At 38.4% G+C, this 18971-nt stretch overlaps 2 protein-coding genes across 30 annotated transcripts in view; one reads left to right on the top strand and one right to left on the bottom strand.

Moving 5' to 3' along the window:
- LOC133795133 (hydroxyisourate hydrolase-like) overlaps positions 1–656 on the bottom strand; it is a 56672-nt gene extending 56016 nt beyond the window's left edge. For 12 of the 29 annotated variants that reach the window (XR_009875358.1, XR_009875354.1, XR_009875353.1 and 9 more), the window contains exons 1-2: positions 379–644; positions 214–277 (exon numbers count right to left, since the gene is read on the bottom strand). Coding sequence is in view for 15 of the 29 variants with exons in the window: in XM_062232607.1 (XP_062088591.1) it covers positions 214–277; positions 379–534 (220 nt within the window). In the remaining 14 variants the exon portion in view is untranslated. Of the gene's footprint in view, positions 1–213; positions 278–378 lie in introns of all 29 variants that reach the window. The other 17 variants (XR_009875349.1, XR_009875350.1, XR_009875351.1 and 14 more) reach the window with 9 other exon arrangements.
- Positions 657–6196: 5540 nt separating this feature from the next.
- On the top strand, positions 6197–10950 carry LOC133817356 (uncharacterized). The gene is made up of 5 exons (XM_062249857.1): positions 6197–6573; positions 6753–7576; positions 7677–9126; positions 9412–10324; positions 10642–10950. Exons 1-5 carry the CDS (start codon positions 6197–6199, stop codon positions 10948–10950), a joined length of 3873 nt encoding a protein of 1290 aa, XP_062105841.1.
- The last annotated feature ends 8021 nt before the right edge of the window (positions 10951–18971 follow it).

Consider the following 18971-nt stretch of genomic DNA (forward strand, 5'->3'; position numbering starts at 1 on the left):
ATTTTCTCATAATTTATCATTAACTCATTTATTATTATTATTATTAATACAACATGGCCTACTAGAAACTATAAACAAATAAATCGGTGCTTTCGACTTCAAATAGAGTAAGCTCTGTAAAACCCCTGTAAATAATTTCTCATAAATTGGTGCTTATCACTAAGCTACAACAAAATAAAAATAGAAGAAGAAGAAGAAGAGGAGAAATATGACCATTGTGAGCGAAGGTGTCCCAAATGCTAGGTGTTCTACCATCTTCATTTGCAGCTCCCTCCACCTTTATGATATCCAAAAACCACAACCACAACCTCATTATCCTTTTTTTTAATATAATAATTATATAAATGAGTAAAAGGGTAGAGAGCTTAGAGCAGTGACCTGGTAAGCAGAGGTGCCAGCTCCAAACACGAAGTTTGCAGGAAAGTCATTTCTGGTGTATGTAGCAGTACCATGGCAAACTACTACTCCTCCTCCTCCTACTAATGCTATTGTTAGACTTAGCGCAAATATTTGCAATGAAGAAAACCCCAACATTTGGCCCCAGAGAGAGTGCTTCTAAATTATTATTATTATAATTATTATCTAACTCTTATTTATTTTTTAAGCAAAGATGCTTGTAATATCTGAGCCTTAAGATATTGTGATACGTCTCTTTCAAAAAAACAAGATATTGTGATACGTGCGTTTTTCGAGTATAATCTCCTACCTTAACTATATTAAAAGAGCTAGCTGGAAGAAAAAGGAAAATATCTCTACTACTCCCTCCGTACCCACATATAAAGTAGGGGTAGTAATTTGGGTGACGACACGATGACACGACACGATATGATTAAGGTAAACATGAACACGACACATTTAATAATCGTGTCGTGTTCGTGTTTACCTTAATCGAGTCGTGTGATAATCGTGTTGACCCTTTAATAATTGTGTCGTGTCAGACACAATAACACGAATAATTTGCATAGGTTTTATGATTTTTTTTCATATAGTTATGATTAATCGTGTCATAATCGTGTTATCGTGTTCGTGTCGTGTTGACCCGTTTAATAATCGTGTCGTGTTCGTGTTTGAGTTTTTGACACGTTTAATAATCGTGTCGTGTTCGTGTTTACCTTAATCGTATTGACACGAATCTGACACGCTTACACGAATTGTCAGCCCTATAAAGTCAATAAAATTGCAACAATTTTTTTTTTTGACTTAATAGCAACAACTTGACAATGGCTGCAGACTTTCCCATCCTCCAAACCCCAAAGCCTACCTTCCTTATCTACTTCTCCATCCCATCTCGTACACACACACCTTATCACCTTTTATTCTTTTTTTTTTTTTTTTTATTTATGATATTGAGATAATAAGTCAACATATTAGTAAGAGCACTCAACTCACAACATATGAGGTATTTTTTCCTTATTTTACCATACCAAAACTAAACTTTTTCAATAGAGTGTTGCTATTTGGCAACTTAAGGTGTCCAACACTACATGAGGTGACACTCATGATTGGTTAGCGATACCTCATAATACTTATTAAATTAAAATAAGTGGGACCCGATATTGGATTGCACCAATAGCAATATGTCACCTCCTTGTCGTGTTGAGCACCATTTGTGCCTTTTAGCAATTCTATTTTAAATAACCTATGTAAACTTAGAAAATGCTCTCCGTATTGAATCGTGAGAAGGTGGTGATGACCCATATAAGTATGGTATTGTGTCCAGGGTTTCTTTAATCCCTTATTCTAGGTTCCCTGACTTGTTTGGTGGCTGGACGATTATTTTTACTTAGCTCTCTCTTATGGCGATTTGGCCTCGAATCAGGTTAGAACTCCCAGATGTCATAAAGTTTCAGAACGGCATGATTGGCGAAATGGTTAGCGAGGTGGATAACATGGTCTTTGATGACTTCAGTAGAGAGTTGGAAAGGGATGATGAAATCTCAGCTAAAATAGTGCAAAAAACTCTGGTTGGTCGGTTTTTTGAGAAATGTCCTAGGTGAGGCTGCTAAGAAATGTCCTAGGCAGGGTATGGAATCCGACATCTAGTTGGAGGATGAAGGAGGTTACTGAAGGTATTTACTTGTTTCGATTCTCAGCTATTTCTGATGTTAACTTCATCCTAAATAATTGTCCTTGGTCTCCTCTTAATGGCTTCCTCCTCCTGAAACCCCTCCTTGAGAATGGAAGATGGCAGAAGGTGGATTTGAACTCTACCCCTATATGGGTCCGGGCTCTGGGCATTCCTACTTGGAATTGTACAGATGCAAATGTTGAAAAGATGGCCGCTAAAGTTGGGGAGGTGTTGGTTGTGGAGCCAACCCGTACCTGTGGCATGATCGTCCATGAATATGGGCGTTTCAGGGTGGTGGTTCGCTTGGACATACCATGTTGGGTTTTATGCCCTTATAAAACCATGTCAGATATGTAACACGATTTTATATTGTCTATAAAAGTAGTAGAAATCATTTAGTTTGACAACAGTGTTTCTTGCTTTTTTTATTACATGATTATTGAAATAATACAAACATTTATAAAATCTTGAACATATGGATAGTTACAATTATAGTGACTAGGTCACAGTGGATTATAGTTATAATTATATATTCAAAAGAACGAGTCATAAGATTAGATCAGTGCATTGGATTTTCACTGATTAGGAAATCTATGATATGATCTACTTACACATTCGGGTGTGATGTCTTGTCCAAGGCATTGACCAAGTAGATAAGATCGGATGTATTTGGTTACATCAGACTAGGACAGATATTGATTATTGATTGATAAATAAGTATTGTTATTATCGAATCTAATCAATGTTACAAAGTTGACCATAGGTTAAGTCGATCTTAATTCTGAGTGATAATATTCTGGTAGTTATATTAGTTAAATTTTTTTACTTGTTTGTCACCAGCTTACCCTACGGTCTAGCCCATACTTACATCTTGGAGATTTAGTAATGTAATTGAGTGAGAGTATTATTCATAGATACTAAATCTATAACTTCTGTATGAGAAATGAAAAGATGATTTCCTTAATTACTTTGTTCAAAATGTTAAATGATTGAGATCTGCTAAATGATTGAGATCTCATTTCTGTGAATAAGTTCACATAAATATCATTTTTAAGGAACTTAGTGGAAGTTAAGGATAAAATATTGATGAGGGGTAAAATGGTAATTTTCACCCAGCTCGTTAGTAACTCATTGATAGAGGATTGACTGACAGTAATGGTTATAATAATTGATAATGTAATGTCCCAATTTCCCTATGTGGCTTAATGCCTGGACTAGGGGGTCAGGAGGGCCCTAATTGATTTATTATGCAATTATGTTATTAAATGCATGATTATATGATGATATGATGATAATTGCATGCATGTGGGCCCACTTCTTATTAGAAGGGCATTTTCGTAATTTTGTTCTATTAAGAGCATATATGTATATTTATGTGCATGTTGGTGATTTATGGATGAAACCACATTATTATGTGGATATGTTCGAGCTATTCGGCATGAGACGATCTTAGGTAGCAAGATTAGCGGTTTGGTTATAACTGGATTAATTGTCGAATTCGGGGTAAGTCTGGGGGTAATTTGATGCTTAGTACATTACCGGGAATGAATGGGTAGTGGGATATGATTTAATTAGTATTTGAGAATATTGGGAGTAACGGGAATTGGAGGACGTTAATTATAATTAACGGGATAGACAGGAAATGACTGTGTTTGCCCTTGTGTGGTTGTAAAGGTTTTAATTGGGCTTAAGGGCATTTTGGTCTTTTGACCATGGGATATGTTTCAAGCTACGAAGGTTGTAGATGCTTAAGACAAAATCAGAGTAACTTTCTCCTTCTCTCTCTCTCTCTCTCTCTCTCTCTCTCTCTCTCTCTCTCTTTCTCACGGGCTTGGAATTTTGAAGCTTAGCTTAAGGATTCAACTTGGGAAATCAAGGCTTAAGGGTTTAGGTTTGTGATTAGCAGCTGGAGGGGATTCAATTTTGTGTTTAAGGTAAGGTTTTTAGCTGAAGTTTAAGGTTCTTACTCCATTTTAAGGTTATGTTTAAGCTTTGAATTTTGATTTTAGAATTGGGTATTTGGTGTGGTTCTAAGTGTTTCAAAGCTTGGGTTTTGTTGTTCAACTGGTGGATATGTTGTGTTGATGCTTGGTGATGATTTTGGGATGATTTGGTGAAGGTTTTGGCTGGTTTTGAGTTGAGAGAAAGGCAGGGGAGTTAGGTTCGCAGGGTCAAGTCGCAACTGAGTTCATGCAAGTCGCGACTTGAACCCATTCCAGAGCCTCCTCTGGGCTCTGTCTAGCAGGCGCGTCGCGACTCACTAGGTCAAGTCGCGACCCGCCCCTAGTTTTCCAAACAGAGGGGTTTCTATCTTAGGGACACGGCGCGACCCGCCCCTTCCTTTTGTGCCAGGAGGGGTTTTCAAGGGTTTTAAGCGCGGGTTTTCATTTCCTAAGGCTTGAGATCGAATCTACTAACCGTGTTAGTACGATTCGAGGTTCCGGGAGCGGGGTTTAGACCATGAACCTTTTATTATTTATTTTTATTGATGGGATTTCATATTTGGTTATGACTAGGTGACCACTAAGGGACTTAAGGACTGATTGTTCTCAAGGATCGTTCTTTTATTATTTCACGCTCGAACAATAGGTAAGAAAATTGCACCCAGTATGTGACACGCATGGTTATTGATGAAGCATGATAAGTGCTCTATTTATGGACATTGATTGCATTGTAAATGCATAGCAGTTTTGCTTACTTGTGAATGGTACTGACTTATTAGTCAAGGAGTGGCATTGGTGTTTAGTATTGATCGTGAAGTTGTGACTTATCAGTCAAGATTACTGTTATTATTTGTGCACTAGTCGTATGGTATTGGCTTAAGAGTCAAGAGCAACATTAATGTATTTAACACATGCAGAAATGATTAGATCTAATCAACATGAGCATGAAATGCTTAACCAACCTAAAGGTCGAAGAAAACTAAAGTGCTTGTCTAGTCTAAAGGCTAGTTATATAGAGTCAGAGCCAAAAGACTCAGGTGACTGTAACGTCACATGGCTTAGGGTGCAAAGCCCCAGAGATTGACTTGTTAGTCATCTATTTCAGGGAATGGCTTAATAGTCATCTAATTAGAGACTGACTTATTAGTCGGCTACCCAGAGAGACTTATTAGTTATCTACCCCAGAATGACTTATTAGTCATCATCTTATTAAGGCTGCAAGCCCCAGAACGATTTATTGATATTGTATACATGCAGTATTAAGTTTTCTTGCTAAGCCCTGGCTCATGGGTGCTATGTGGTGCAGGTAAAGGGAAAGAAAAGCTCACCCAGCCTTGAATGGAGAGCTTAGGTGGCAATGTGTACATATGCGGCCGCTTGACCACCACGGCCAAGATGTTTCTCAGAGGAACTAGGGGTTAAACCTATTTTTGCCGTTTAGGTCGGCGGGTTGTAATTTTTATACTGTAATGACCATTTTGAATTGTAAATAACTTTGTAAACACTTTTATGGGCCCATGTATAGTTTAATGTTTCAAATAAAATATATCCAATCCTTTTGACAGATATTTTTCACCCTGCCCTATTAATGACACATAGATGCATGTTTATAACCAAATGATTCGTTTAGCGAGTTAAGCACTATTCAAAGTCCACAATAATGGTCCTGGAGTAACCGGGGCATTACAAATAATGTATTTATGGTTTGAAAATACGTTCTATGAATTCAAGAGTTCAATTTTGAGTCTATAGTGGAGTCACGAGGAATTAATAAGGTATTGAAATTATTCGTAAATAAATTCACAGTAACTTATTGGAGCTTGATTTCATGGATCTATGGTCCCCACATCACCTTTGAGTAATTCATCTAGAATGTCTTAATTAATTGATTTAATTATCAATTAGGATTTTTAAAGTTGACTAGGTCAATTTTGGAAAATTTTGAGAGATATGAAATTTAGAGAATAAAAGAGAATCTTTGGATAAATTGGTGTCAATATAAATAAATAATATTAAATCAAGTTTCAAATTATAGTTAGTTAATTTGAATAATGATTTAATTAAAAAAATAATAAATAAAAGGTTTTGAATGTAGTAATTTACATATTATCAAAAAAATTTGCAAATGACAGCAAAAATACGAAAGTAATAATTCAGAGGCGTGAGGTTTCTCTCTGGTTTCTCCATGGTGAGATGCAAGAAGATTAACCAGAAGCCTGCTATTAGTTCTATGGTGAATGAATCCCCTTCGGTCAAAGAAGAATGCGATGAGACGATGACTGGTTTAGAAGAAGAACCGCCAGCTGTGGTGGAGGAGGTATTCAAGGATACCTTGGTGGATTTCCTTGAGTTTGGGGGAAATGTCCCAGTGGATACAGATGAGGGAATGTCTGGGGTGAAGAAGACTGGTGTGAAATGGAGTGATCAAGTTGATAATGAGAATGATTTTCAAAGTCAGGCCAAAGATAAATGGTCTCAGGTTCGGGCATTGTTACCAAATCAAGGAGGAGCTCGGGTGAAATTTGAGGAACCTTTAATTCGAGATGGTCAACGGATGCTCAGGTTGATTTGGAGGAAATAGAAGTTGAAACTTCCTTCTAGAACTCAGCAGTGGTGTGTATGGTCCTTGGAGCTAATCCTCCCTTTGCTGTATTTGAGGGTTTTATTAAGAGAATTTGGGGTAAACTAGGTATTGAAAGGATTGCTTGATTGAATGCTGGTTATACTCTTATAGAATTCAGGGATGAAGCTACACGAGATTTGGTGTTGGAAGGTGGAGTTGTCCATTTCGATAGGAAACCAGTTATCTTGAGACCATGGTCTACTGATCTAGATGCTATGAGGTTAGTGAAATCTGTTCCTGTTTGGGTTAGATTGCCTGGACTTGGGCTGCAATACTGGGGTACTAAGTGTTTGAGTGCCCTAGTGAGTACCATTGGTAATCCTATACTAGTAGATAAAGTTACAAAAGATCGATCCATGATGCAATTTGCTAGGGTGTTAGTGGAGGTTGAAATAACAGAGGAGGTTCCTAAATCTATTCAATTTTTAAATGAAAGAGGACTTTTGATGGAACAATTGCTGGAATTTGAATGGTTGCCGACTCAGTGTAAAAGGTGCAGAGTGTTTGGTCATACTGAGGCTTTGTGTAATAGGAAACATGGTGAGGTTTGGAGGAAAAAAGATAGAAATACTAAAGAAGGGCCTAAACAAAAGTCCACTGATCTGAAATCTTTCCCTGTTACTACAGGTTCAGCTAGTGAATTAATCTCAAAAGATAACAAGAAAGCATATGCTAAGGAAAGGTGTGAGACCCATTCTATATCAGTTCTTACTGGTACAGATAATGAAATAGTCTCAAAAGATTCCCAGAAAACTGATGATACGGCGAGGTATGATTCAAGAGAGAGGCTTAATTCAGATTGGCTCACTCCTAAACGAGTGGGGGATGTCAAGAGTTTGGCTTCTACTTCTCAGAATAAGTTGAAGAATTATTATAGTGCTTTGCAAGATAGGATAATGGAGGTTACGAATTTGGGGCTATCTACAACAAATATGTTCAAGGGTGAATCACAACATTCTTAGCTGGAATGTCTGAGGCATTAATAAAAGGGAGAAGCAGAGATCCCTACGTACTTTTTGTTATTTGAACAAAATTGGTATAGGAGCTCTTTTAGAAACCAAGTTGCGTGGTAATAAAATAGAGGAGATGATGACTAGTCACTTTGTTGGCTGGAATTTTTATACTGGGTCAGGTAATGAAGGAAGAATTCTTCTGGTCTGGCAGGCCAATATTGTATCTGTTGAAGTGTTACAAGATAGTGATCAGTTTATTCATGCTTATGTTAAAGAGTTGGGTTCGAATAAAGAGTTTTGTTTGTCTTTTGTTTATGGGAGGAATACCATTGAGGAGCGGTTACAACTATGGCAAGATTTATCTGGGCTGTCTTTTCCAATCAATCCTTGGCTTGTGGCTGGAGACTTTAATGCTATTTTTTATTTTAATGATCGGCTTGGTGGTCGTGATATTGCTGCTATGGAAATGGTGGATGCTCAAAGATGGAGATCTATAGGGTTGGTTGATGAACTTCGTACTAGTGGTTCCCATTACACTTGGACAAATAAGCAAGCTGCTGAGGCTAGAATCTATTCCAAATTGGATCGTATATTTAAAAATGAAGCCTGGTTGGACTTATTTCCTCAATCTGAAGCCTATGTTAATTGGGACATGATTTCTGACCATTGTTTTTGCATCATTAAAACCATAACAGCTTTGAACTTAGGCATTAAACCATTCCGTTTTTTCAATTATATGTGGGCTGACCATGAAGGATTCAGAGAGACTGTGTTGCAGAACTGGATTAAGCCGATAAAAGCTCATGGTTTAGAGAGAATACTGAGGAAATTGGTGAGACTCAAACATGTCCTTCGCAAGTTTAACAGAAGGGCAATTGGTGATGTTGTGCACAAGTATACTGTAGCCAAGGAGAACTACCAATCTGCCCAATGTCAGCTCCAAAAGGATCCTCATTCAGCTGATCTTCAAAGAGAGGACAGGTCTGCATTTGAGACTTTCTCTAGTCAATCTAGATTCTATGATAGCTACCTTAGACAAAAAAGCAAAATTAACTGGCTTCGGTTTGGTGATGATAACACGGCCTATTTTCATGCGTGTTTAAAACAGAGGAGGGCTACAAATCGTATCACCTCTTTTATTAATGATGTTGGTCAAATAAATGAGAAGTTTGAGGATGTAGTGGCTCATTTTTTGAATCATTTTCGTAGTATTATGGGCAGCCATAGTACAGCTTCTGCTCCTATTCAGAGAGATTGTTTTAGTCATGGAGGCATTTTGTCTTTGGATCAGCAGCTGAGGTTGATGAAACCATTCACCAAGAAGGATGAGGAAGCTGCTATGTTCAGTATTAATCTGATTAAAAGCTCGGGTCCTAATGGATATGGGTCGGGTTTTTTCAAAGTAATGTGGAAATATTTGGGAGAAGAAATATCTGATGCCATCTTGGGATTTTTTGATCATGGATTGCTGCCAGATGAGCTTAACAATGCAACACTCTCTCTGATTCCGAAGGTTGAAACTCCTACTAAGGCTGTGGAGTATAGACCCATAGCTTGTTGTAATACACTCTACAAATGTATTTAAAAAATGCTATGTGGTAGATTGACTAAGGTTCTTCCTCTTTTAATTAATCAAAATCAAGGAGCATTCGTTAAGGATAGATTGTTGGCTCATAACATTCTCATCTTTCATGATATTATAAACGGGTACAAGAGGAAAAACATCTCTCCTAGATGTGTGATGAAAATTGACCTTAGCAAAGCTTATGACACTATAGATTGGCAATTTTTAGAGGATATTCTTAATGCTTACTGTTTTCCCAGCTGGTTTATTCGATGGGTGATGATATGTTTGAAGGGTACATCTTACTCTATTCTGATGAATGATAGGCTTCAAGGGAGCTTTATTGGTAAAAATGGTCTAAGACAAGGGGACCCTATATCTCCCTTGCTGTTTGTTCTAGTCATGGAATACTTCACTCGACTTCTCATTCAAGCTTCTTATAGAAAGGATTTCAGATTTCATCCTAATTGTAAAAAACTGAAATTAGTTAGCTTTTGTTTTGCTGATGATTTGGTGCTTTTTTGTAAGGGAGCTTCTAATTTGGTTCAGATTATCAAAGAGTGTTTCACATCTTTTAGTTTGGCATCTGGTTTAACAGCTAATTTGGCTAAATCTCAGGTATATTTTGGGGGTTTGGCTGAGGAAGATTCAAAGCAGATTCTGACTAGGCTCCAATTTGTAGAAGGGTCATTTCCTCTAAAGTATCTTGGAATTCCTCTTCGGCCTACTAAATGGAAGGCTAGAGACAGTGCTGTTATCATCAAAAAGATTCACCTGAAGCTTCACACTTGGTCAAGTCGTCATCTTTCATTTGTTGGGCATGCACAACTTATTAATTATGTATTATTGGGCATAAGATCATTCTGGATGAGTATATTCCTCCTTCCCAAGAGTGTCATTTATGAGATAGAACATTTATGCAGAAGGTTTCTTTGGGGTACTAATGACAGTAATAGGAACAGAAGCAAAATGCATCTCACTGCTTGGGATCAAGTCTACTTGCCTAAGAGTTTGGGTGGTATTGGGTTTAAGGAAGGGTCCAAATGGAATAAAGTGTTACTAGCTAAGTTTATTTGGGCTATTTCCTCTAAACAAGACATCCTTTGGGTGAAATGGGTGGATGCCATTTTTCACAAAGGGCAGAATTTTTGGGAGTATAAGATCAAAACTGATGTGAGCTGGTACTAGAGAAAACTTGTCAATTTGAAATCTGTCATCACTTGTGGCAATCTGGAGGAGAGTCCATTAATCTGAGAAAGCTCTATGTTCAGATGCTAAATAAGGAGAGAGTCCATTTTGCCAATGTAGTTTGGTGCAATATGGTTGTTCCTAAGCATAGGTTTATTTTATGGCAAGCTACTCTTGGGCACTTACTCACCTGAGATAAGCTAGTTCACTGCCATTTGAGTATTGCTTCTTTACTGTGCTCGATTTGTGAGCTGCAGCAGGAATCTCATTCACATCTATTTGTTTATTGTCATTTTTCTCAGCAAGTTAGATCAAAGGTGGTTTCTTGGCTAGGAACTGATATATGGCCGGTTAAGTATGAAGATTGGTCCTCTTGGATGTTTGGGAGACCTAAAGGTCTGAAGCAAAAAATAGCAGCAGCTGCATTGCCTGCTTCAGTTTATATGATATGGTGGAATCGTAACACTTGTCTTTTCAGATTTTACTCTATGACAGCTGATAGTATAGATCATTTGATCAAGTTTTATTTGAAAGCTAGAATTTTTAGACTTCCTAGGACAAAATTTGGGAAAAATAATTTAGCTTTTGTTGAGAAGTTTGACCAATTGTAATTTTTCTAGTTGTGGATGCTCTGTTAGAGCTTGAGCTGTAGTTGTTTTGTTAAGTTTCAATATATTCTCTTTTCATACAAAAAAAAAAGGTTTTGAATGTATGCCCAATTGAGATTTAAATTCAAAACAAAGAGATTGGGCCCAAGTCCATTTGTGGGAGCCCAAGGCTTTTGTTTTTGTTTATTATTTTTAATTAATTTAAATAAAGTCTATTAAGTTGCCCATATAAGGAATATGATACATAGGGTTTTCATAAGGAAGTCTCAATTGATTCATTGGGTAAGTGAAAACCTAGACTGTCTAATCATTTCTTGGCCGCTCATTGTTTTCTTCGTCTCTTCTAGATCTCTATCTCATGTGTTGAGAACCATCCCACACTAGTTCTAGGTTGATCAAAGGCTTGGTGAGGAAGATTGTGTTGCTGATCTAGTTCAATCTCTTGATAATACTCTGCTACAAAAAGGAATCAAGAGTTAGAGAGATTGAAGGAATGAGTTGTTCTAGTTTCGTTGTGTAATATAAGTTTCTTTACTTTACTCTGTTTTGTATCAATTTCATAGGAGCATGTTCTAGGAATTTACATGTTTGTTTGATAATATGTAAATTACATAAAAATAAATAAAGATCTTGTTATATGTATTTCCAACAACCGGCCTTAGAGTCATAGGTTGCTAGTTTATTTTCATGAATGAACATGTGTGAAATTGATTGATATGTTAGGGCGTTAATTGGATGGTACATGTTATTGGTGCATGTTTATGTTTTTTTTTATGTAAATTTAGCAAAAATTTGGTTATTTTTTTTGCTTGTTTTGGGATTGAAAAACTGCACATATATTTTTAAATTTTTTTTTTGGATTGATTGGGCAGTGTGCGTGCTGGACACGCATGAAAGAGTCGTCGAATTGTTAAGGCTCATTTAGCTAAGTTGAACTTAATTGTATTAGGTTATTATTTTTAGTTGGACCTAATAATTGATTAGAAACAAATTAATTCTATTTTTTGGATTAATTTTCAATGGTAATTTTAAAATTGATAAGAAAATTATAAACTATGGTTTATTTATTATTTTAATAATTTGGCAAACCTAAGTTGATATTTTTCAAAAAGAAAAAAAGAAAAAAATATTTAATAATGAGTTTTAAAAATTTGAATTCGATCTCCATTGTTGATTTAATAAGGTTAGAGTTCAGTAGGGTCTTATGACGCTTTGATTTTGTCTCCATATGGAAGGTGTTCACTGGACTTGTTAGCATGGTTAAATTTGTTAGGATAGATGGTTATAGATGAACCTTTTATAGACTCATCCCTACAGTGACTATAGGAATTAAATCTATAATAATCAAAACCGTGGGTCAAACTCATAAAGTAAGAAATGTTTGTGACTTTCGCCTACCGAGACACATGAGTTTTCGTTACTTTGATCGGATGGATAGGTAGTTAAAGTCTACGATGTTTTATTAATTGAGATATTTCTCTATTTGACTAAGTGAATATTTGTGACTCTCGTCTACCAAGACACATGGGTTCATGGCTAGTTAAAGTACCTAAAAAATAGAAGATAAATGTTTTAGTATTTTGCTTGTCTCATAATATTTTGTATGTTATGCTATTTCTAAAAAAATTAATGAATAAATTGTAAAGAATTGTTCCTAGTGCGCAGCGGAAATTGCAGTAATGGTAGCATTGTTTATGTAATGCCCTAGTTACTCCAAGACCGTTACTGTGAACTTTGAACTGTGCTTAACTTGCTAATCGAGTCATTTGGTTATAAACGTACATTTAGGTGTTATTAACATGCTAAGGTGAAAAAAACTCGATCAAAAAGGAAATCATATATTTTATTTAAAACATAAAACTGTACATGGGCCCATAAAAGCGTTTACAAGTTATTTACAATCCAAAATGGTCATTACAGTGTAAAAATTACAACTCGCCAACCTAAGCGGCAAAAATAGGGTTAACCCCTAGTTCCTCTAAGAAACTCCTTGGCCGTGGTGGTCAAGCGACCGCATATGTACACATCGCCACCTAAGCTCTCCAGTCAAGGCTGGGTGAGGTTTTCTTTCCCTTTACCTGCACCACATAACACCCGTGAACCAAGGCTCAGCAAGAAAACTCATTACTACATGTATATAATATCAAGTGATGATTATGATAATCATACAGAGCTTATAGCCCTAAACAGATGAGTGACTGATGTGTAAGTCACTAATGTGGGTTCCGCACCCTTAGCAAATGAGTGACCATGGAGTAACTAGCTCAAACCAGATGAATGACTAATAAGTGAGTCACTAGTGTAAACCAAATGAGTGACCATGGAGTCACTATCTTAAACCAAATGAGTGACCATGGAGTCACTAGCTTAAACCAGACGAGTGACTAATAAGTGAGTCACTAATGTAAACCAAATCAGTGACCATGAAGTCACTAATGTAAACCAAATGAGTGACCATGGAGTCACTAGCTTAAACCAGATGAGTGATTAATAAGTGAGTCACTAATGTGGGTTCCGCACCCTTAGCCATGTGACGATGCAGTCACCTGGGCCTTCTGGCCCTGGCTCTAGTAACTAGCCATTAGACTAGACAAGCGCTTTTGTTTTTCATCGAACATGGGGTCGGTCAGGCATTAATGCTCATGAAGAGTCATTCAATACTTATGTCGATTAGATCTAATCTTTATCGGCTTGCATTAAACACGTTAAAACCGTTCTTGACTCTTAAGCCAATAACATACGACCAATGCTTAGTACTACTGCCGAACTTGACTAGTAAGTCACAGTTTCACAGTCAATACCGACACCATTGCCGATTCTGACTAATAAGTCAGTGCCATTCACAAGTTAGCAAGATTTTCTAAGCATTTGATATGCAATCAATGTACACATTTAAACACTCAACATGCCTCATGAATAACCATGCATGTCACATATGGGGTGCAGTTTTCTTACCTCTGGTTCGAGCGAGAATTAGTAAAAGAACGACCCTTGAGAACGATCAGCCTTTTAGTTCCTTGGCGATCACCTAGTCATAACCAATTATGGGATTCCATCAATAAAATGAATAATAAAAGGTTCCTAGACTAAGACCTAGCCTCCGTGACGTCGAATCCTACTAAACCGGGTAGTAGGAATGATCCCGAGGCCTAAGGTTTGAATTCCCAAGACAAAAACTCAATTCTGGCCAAAATGCCACTAAGGGTCGCGGCCAGCCTTCCCCCATGCCATGGCCATCCTCCCCAAATAGAGGCGCCCGCACTCCAGCCACCAACACGTGCCGCGGCCCTACTCCACCATGCTGCGGCCCAATGGCCCTTTAGCACCACCCTTCATCTTCAATAAGCTTGGGTCGCGGCGCTCTAGAACAGAGCCACGGCCACACTTGAAACTCAGTCAAAATCCCCTATTTTTCACCTTCGAACTCATTTTAAAAACCTATTAAAACACTTCCAATACCACAAAGCAAAACTCCCAATTATTACCACAACTTATCCACCATATATCCAACAAAACCTAAGCCTTAAACCATTCAAAACTTCATCGAATTCCCATTTCTATGATCAAAACTCCAATCTTAAAACTAGGACAAAAACAGAGTAAGGAACCATAAAATTGAACTAAAACCTTACCTTGAACTTGAATTGAATCATCTTCAATGGCTGAACACTAGCCTAAGACCTCAAGCTTCAATCTCCAAGTTTGAATCCCCAAACTTGCTTCAAAATTTCAAAGGACAAGGAAGAGAAAAGATGAATGGGAGGGAAGAAACCAATGCTCTGTTTTACAAGTACCACATCCTTCAAACTTAATATATAACCTAGGTCAAATTACCAAAATACCCCCTATGCCTAACTCACCTCTTAACAGCCCCCAAGGGCAAAGTTGTCCTTTCCCGCCTATCTCGTTAATCATAATTAACACCCTCCAATTCCCGTTATTCTCAAATACTAATTAAATCATATCACATTACCCTTTAATTCACGGTAATGATCTATCAAATTACCCCGAGACTCACCCCGTGCCCCGAAATCGATCCTGTTATGACCAAATCGATAACTTGTATTAAAGGATCGTCTCATGCCTAAAAGCTTGAAAAAATCCACATTATAATGTGGCCTTATTCATAGTTCACCAAAATGCATGAAAATATACAAATATGCCCTCAATGGGCCAAATTACCAAAATGTTCTTATGATGAAATGTGGACCTACATGCATGCATTTATCATCATATAATAATATAATTCACATAAACATGCATATAATAATTTAATGGCATAATAAATCAATTATGACCCTCCCGGCCTACTAATCTGACCATTAAATCTCATTAGGGATTTTGGGGCATTACAACTATCCCCTCCTTACAAAAATTTCGTCCTCAAAATTTACCTGAACAGCATGGGATACTGATTCTGCATGTCTGACTCCAGCTCCCAGGTCGCTTCGTCAATCTTGTTGTTCCTCCACAATACCTTAACCAAAGGTATCGTCTTATTCCTAAGGATCTTGTCCTTTCTATCAAGTATCTGGACTGGCTGTTCCTCATAGGAGAGATCTGCCTCAAGCTCCAGATCTTCATAACTCAAAACATGAGTCACATCAGATACATACCTCTGAAGAGCTGAAACGTAAAACACGTTATGCACGGCTGACAATGCCAGTGGTAAGGCCAACCTGTAAGCCACCTAACCAATCCTCTCCAGGATCTCAATTGGACCTACAAATCTGGGGCTCAGCTTGCCCTTCTTCCAAAATCTTCTCATCCCTTTTCCATGGCGAGACTCTAAGGAAAACATAGTCTCCCACTTGGAACTCCACGTTCTTGCGCTTGGGATCTACATAAATTTTCTGTCTGCTTTAAGAAGTGAGCATCCGATCTCTAATCTTCTTAATGGCCTCACTGGTCCTCTGAACTGCCTCAGGACCCAAGTATCTCCTTTCTCCTGTCTCATCCCAATGAATGGGAGATCTGCATTTCCTACCATACATCATCTCATATGGTGCCACCCCAATGGTAGACTGATAACTATTGTTGTAGGAAAACTCTATCAAAGCTAGATACTTACTCTAGGATCCACCAAAGTTCAGCACACATGCCCACAACATGTATTCTAATATCTGGATCGTCCTCTTAGATTGTCCATCTGTCTGAGGATGATAAGCAGTACTGAACTTCAACTGTGTTTCCACGGCCTTCTGTAAACTCCCCCAGAATTTGGAAGTAAAAGTGGGGTCCCAATCTGACACGATCGACCTCAGTGCTCCATGGAGGTGCACGATCTCTCTCACATAGAGATCTGCGTCTTGGTCAACTGTATATGTAGTTCTCACTGGTAAGAAGTGAGCTCACTTGGTATAACAATCCAAAATAACCCAAATTGAATCATGCTGACCAACAGTCCTGGGTAACCCCACCACGAAATCCATCGTGATGTCCTCCCATTTCCACTCTGGGATATCCAAAAGCTGCAATAGCCTTGCCGGCCTCTGATGCTCAGCCTTGACCTATTGACATGTCAAGCACTTAGCCACATATTCCACTACATCCCTCTTCATCCCAGGCCACCAATACAACGATCTTACACCCTGATACATCTTCATGCTACCTAGATGCAAAGAGTAGGGAGTAGTATGAGATTCATCCATAATCTCTTGTCTCAAAGCAGTGTCTAACGGAACGCATATCTGCCCCTTGTATCTCAGCAAGCCCAAATCAAACACTGTATAATCTCTGGATGCTCCAACCAAAACATCCTCTCTAATCTTGATCAGTTGTGGATCACCCAACTGACCTTCCTTGATTCTTTCCAACAGTGTAGACCGTAGCGTAATATTGGCCAACTGGCCCACCAGCAGCTCTATACCAGCTCTGGTCATATCATCTGCTAACTCTCTGGCTATCGGCCTCGCACTATAAATCTGTCCCGGACCCTTCTGGCTTACAACCTCAACTACCACGTTGGGCTTTCCTGGATGATACAAAATCTCACAGTCATAATCCTTTACTAACTCCAGCCAATGCCTTTGTCACATATTCAAGTCTTTTTGCTTGAAGAAGTACTTTAGGCTCTTGTGGTCAGTGTAGATCTCACACTTTTCCCCCATAAAGATAATTCCTCCATACCTTTAAAGCAAAGATCACAGTCACCAACTCTAAATCATGAGTAGGGTACCTCTATTCATACTCCTTCAGCTGACGTGAGGCATAAGAAATCACATTTCCTGACTGCATCAGAACACAGCCCAAACCTTAATGTGAAGCATCGCAGTAAATCACAAATTTCTCTTGATCTGTTGGAAGGCTCAGAACCAGCGATGTAATCAATCTCTGCTTCAGTTACTGAAAGTTGTTCTCACACCTGTTTGACCACACAAACTTCTGATTCTTGTGTGTCAGCTCAGTCAATGAAGTAGCAATCTTAGAGAACCCTTCCATGAAACGTCTGTAATAACCTGCCAAACCAAGGAAACTTCTAACCTCAGAAGCATTCTTTGGCCTTGGACAATCTCTGACCGCCTCAATCTTGGCTGGATCTACCTCAATCCCCTCCTTACTGACAATGTGCCCAAGAAAAGATACCTGAGATAACCAGAACTCACACTTCTTGAACTTTGCAAACAGTCTGTGTTCCCTCAGTCTCTGTAGAACCAATCTCATATGTTGCTCATGCTTAGACTCTGACTGAGAATAAACCAGGATATCATCGATGAAGATGATCTTAAACTAGTCCAGATAATATTTGAACACTCTATTCATCAGATCCATGAAAGTAGTTGGGAATTAGTCAATCCAAAAGACATGACTAAGAACTCATAATTCCCATATCTAGTGTGAAAAGCAGTCTTTGGTATGTCTCCCTCTTTGACCATCAACTGATGATAACCAGAACGAAGGTCTATCTTTGAGAATACCCTTTTACCTTGAAACTGATCAAACAAATCATCTATCCTTGGCAGAGGATACTTATTCTTAATTGTTAACTTATTCAGTTCTCTGTAATCAATGCACATCTTCAGAGAACCATCATTTTTCTTTACAAATAGAATTGGCGCACCCCAAGGTGAGAAACTGGGTCTAATAAAACCCAAATCTAATAGTTCTTGCAACTGTACTTTCAATTCTTTCAACTCAGCTGGGGCCATTATGTAAGGTGCTCTAGACACTGGCTCCATCCCTAGTGCCAAAACTATCACAAACTCAATCTCTATGTGTGGTGGAAACCCTGGTAAATCTTCTGGAAACACATCCAGGAATTCACAGGCTAGTCTGGTCTCTTCTGGTCTCACTGGCATGACTTGAGTGGTGTCAACCACACTGGCTAAGAATCAAATGCAACCTCCTTGCAATAGATCTCTAGCCATCAGAACATAAATCATAGGTATATGGGGTCCATGCATAGTACCAACAAACACAAAAGGATCTTCACCTTCAGGATCAAAGGTGACCATCTTCCTTCTGCAATCTATGGTTGCCCCATACTTCACTAACCAATCCATACCCACAATCATGTCAAAGTCAGTCATAACTAACTCTATCAAATCCACTGACAACTCTCTCCCCTCCCCTGTCACTGGCAAAGATCTGACCCATCTCCTAGATACCACTAACTCCTCAGTGGGTAATAAGGTTCAAAACCCCACAGCATAATAATCATAGGGTCTACACAGTCTATCAATAATTCTACTAGCAACAAAAGAATGTGTACCAGAATCAATCAAAACAATATAAGGGGTTCCAACACTAAGAAGCTAACCTGTAACTACTGATGGTGAAGCCTCAACCTCTGCTTGTGTCAATGCGAATACTCGAGCTGGGGCCGAGCTGTCCACCTTTCTGGGTTCTTCCTTTCTTGCTTTAGGGCAATCTTTCTTGAGATGACCCACTGCTCCACATAAAAAGCAGGCCTTTGCCCTACATTCTCCCAAATGGCACCTCTTGCACCTAGGGCACTCAGGATAAGTCTTCCAGGCCTCACTGCCACATTGACGACCCATTATAATACCACGGGGTCGCCTATT

The sequence above is a fragment of the Humulus lupulus genome, chromosome 1 (genome assembly GCF_963169125.1).
Source record: "Humulus lupulus chromosome 1, drHumLupu1.1, whole genome shotgun sequence".
Taxonomy (NCBI): domain Eukaryota; kingdom Viridiplantae; phylum Streptophyta; class Magnoliopsida; order Rosales; family Cannabaceae; genus Humulus; species Humulus lupulus.

What these genes read in the sequence shown, in the direction of transcription:
- LOC133817356 (XM_062249857.1), top strand. Translation starts at nt 6,197, where the DNA reads ATGGTGAGATGCAAGAAGATTAACCAGAAGCCTGCTATTAGTTCTATG. An exon ending in GATGGTCAACGGATGCTCAG is followed by an intron (nt 6,574 to 6,752) that starts GTTGATTTGGAG and finishes TATAGAATTCAG; the next exon opens with GGATGAAGCTACACGAGATT. An exon ending in ACTCCTACTAAGGCTGTGGA is followed by an intron (nt 9,127 to 9,411) that starts GTATAGACCCAT and finishes CTGTTTTCCCAG; the next exon opens with CTGGTTTATTCGATGGGTGA.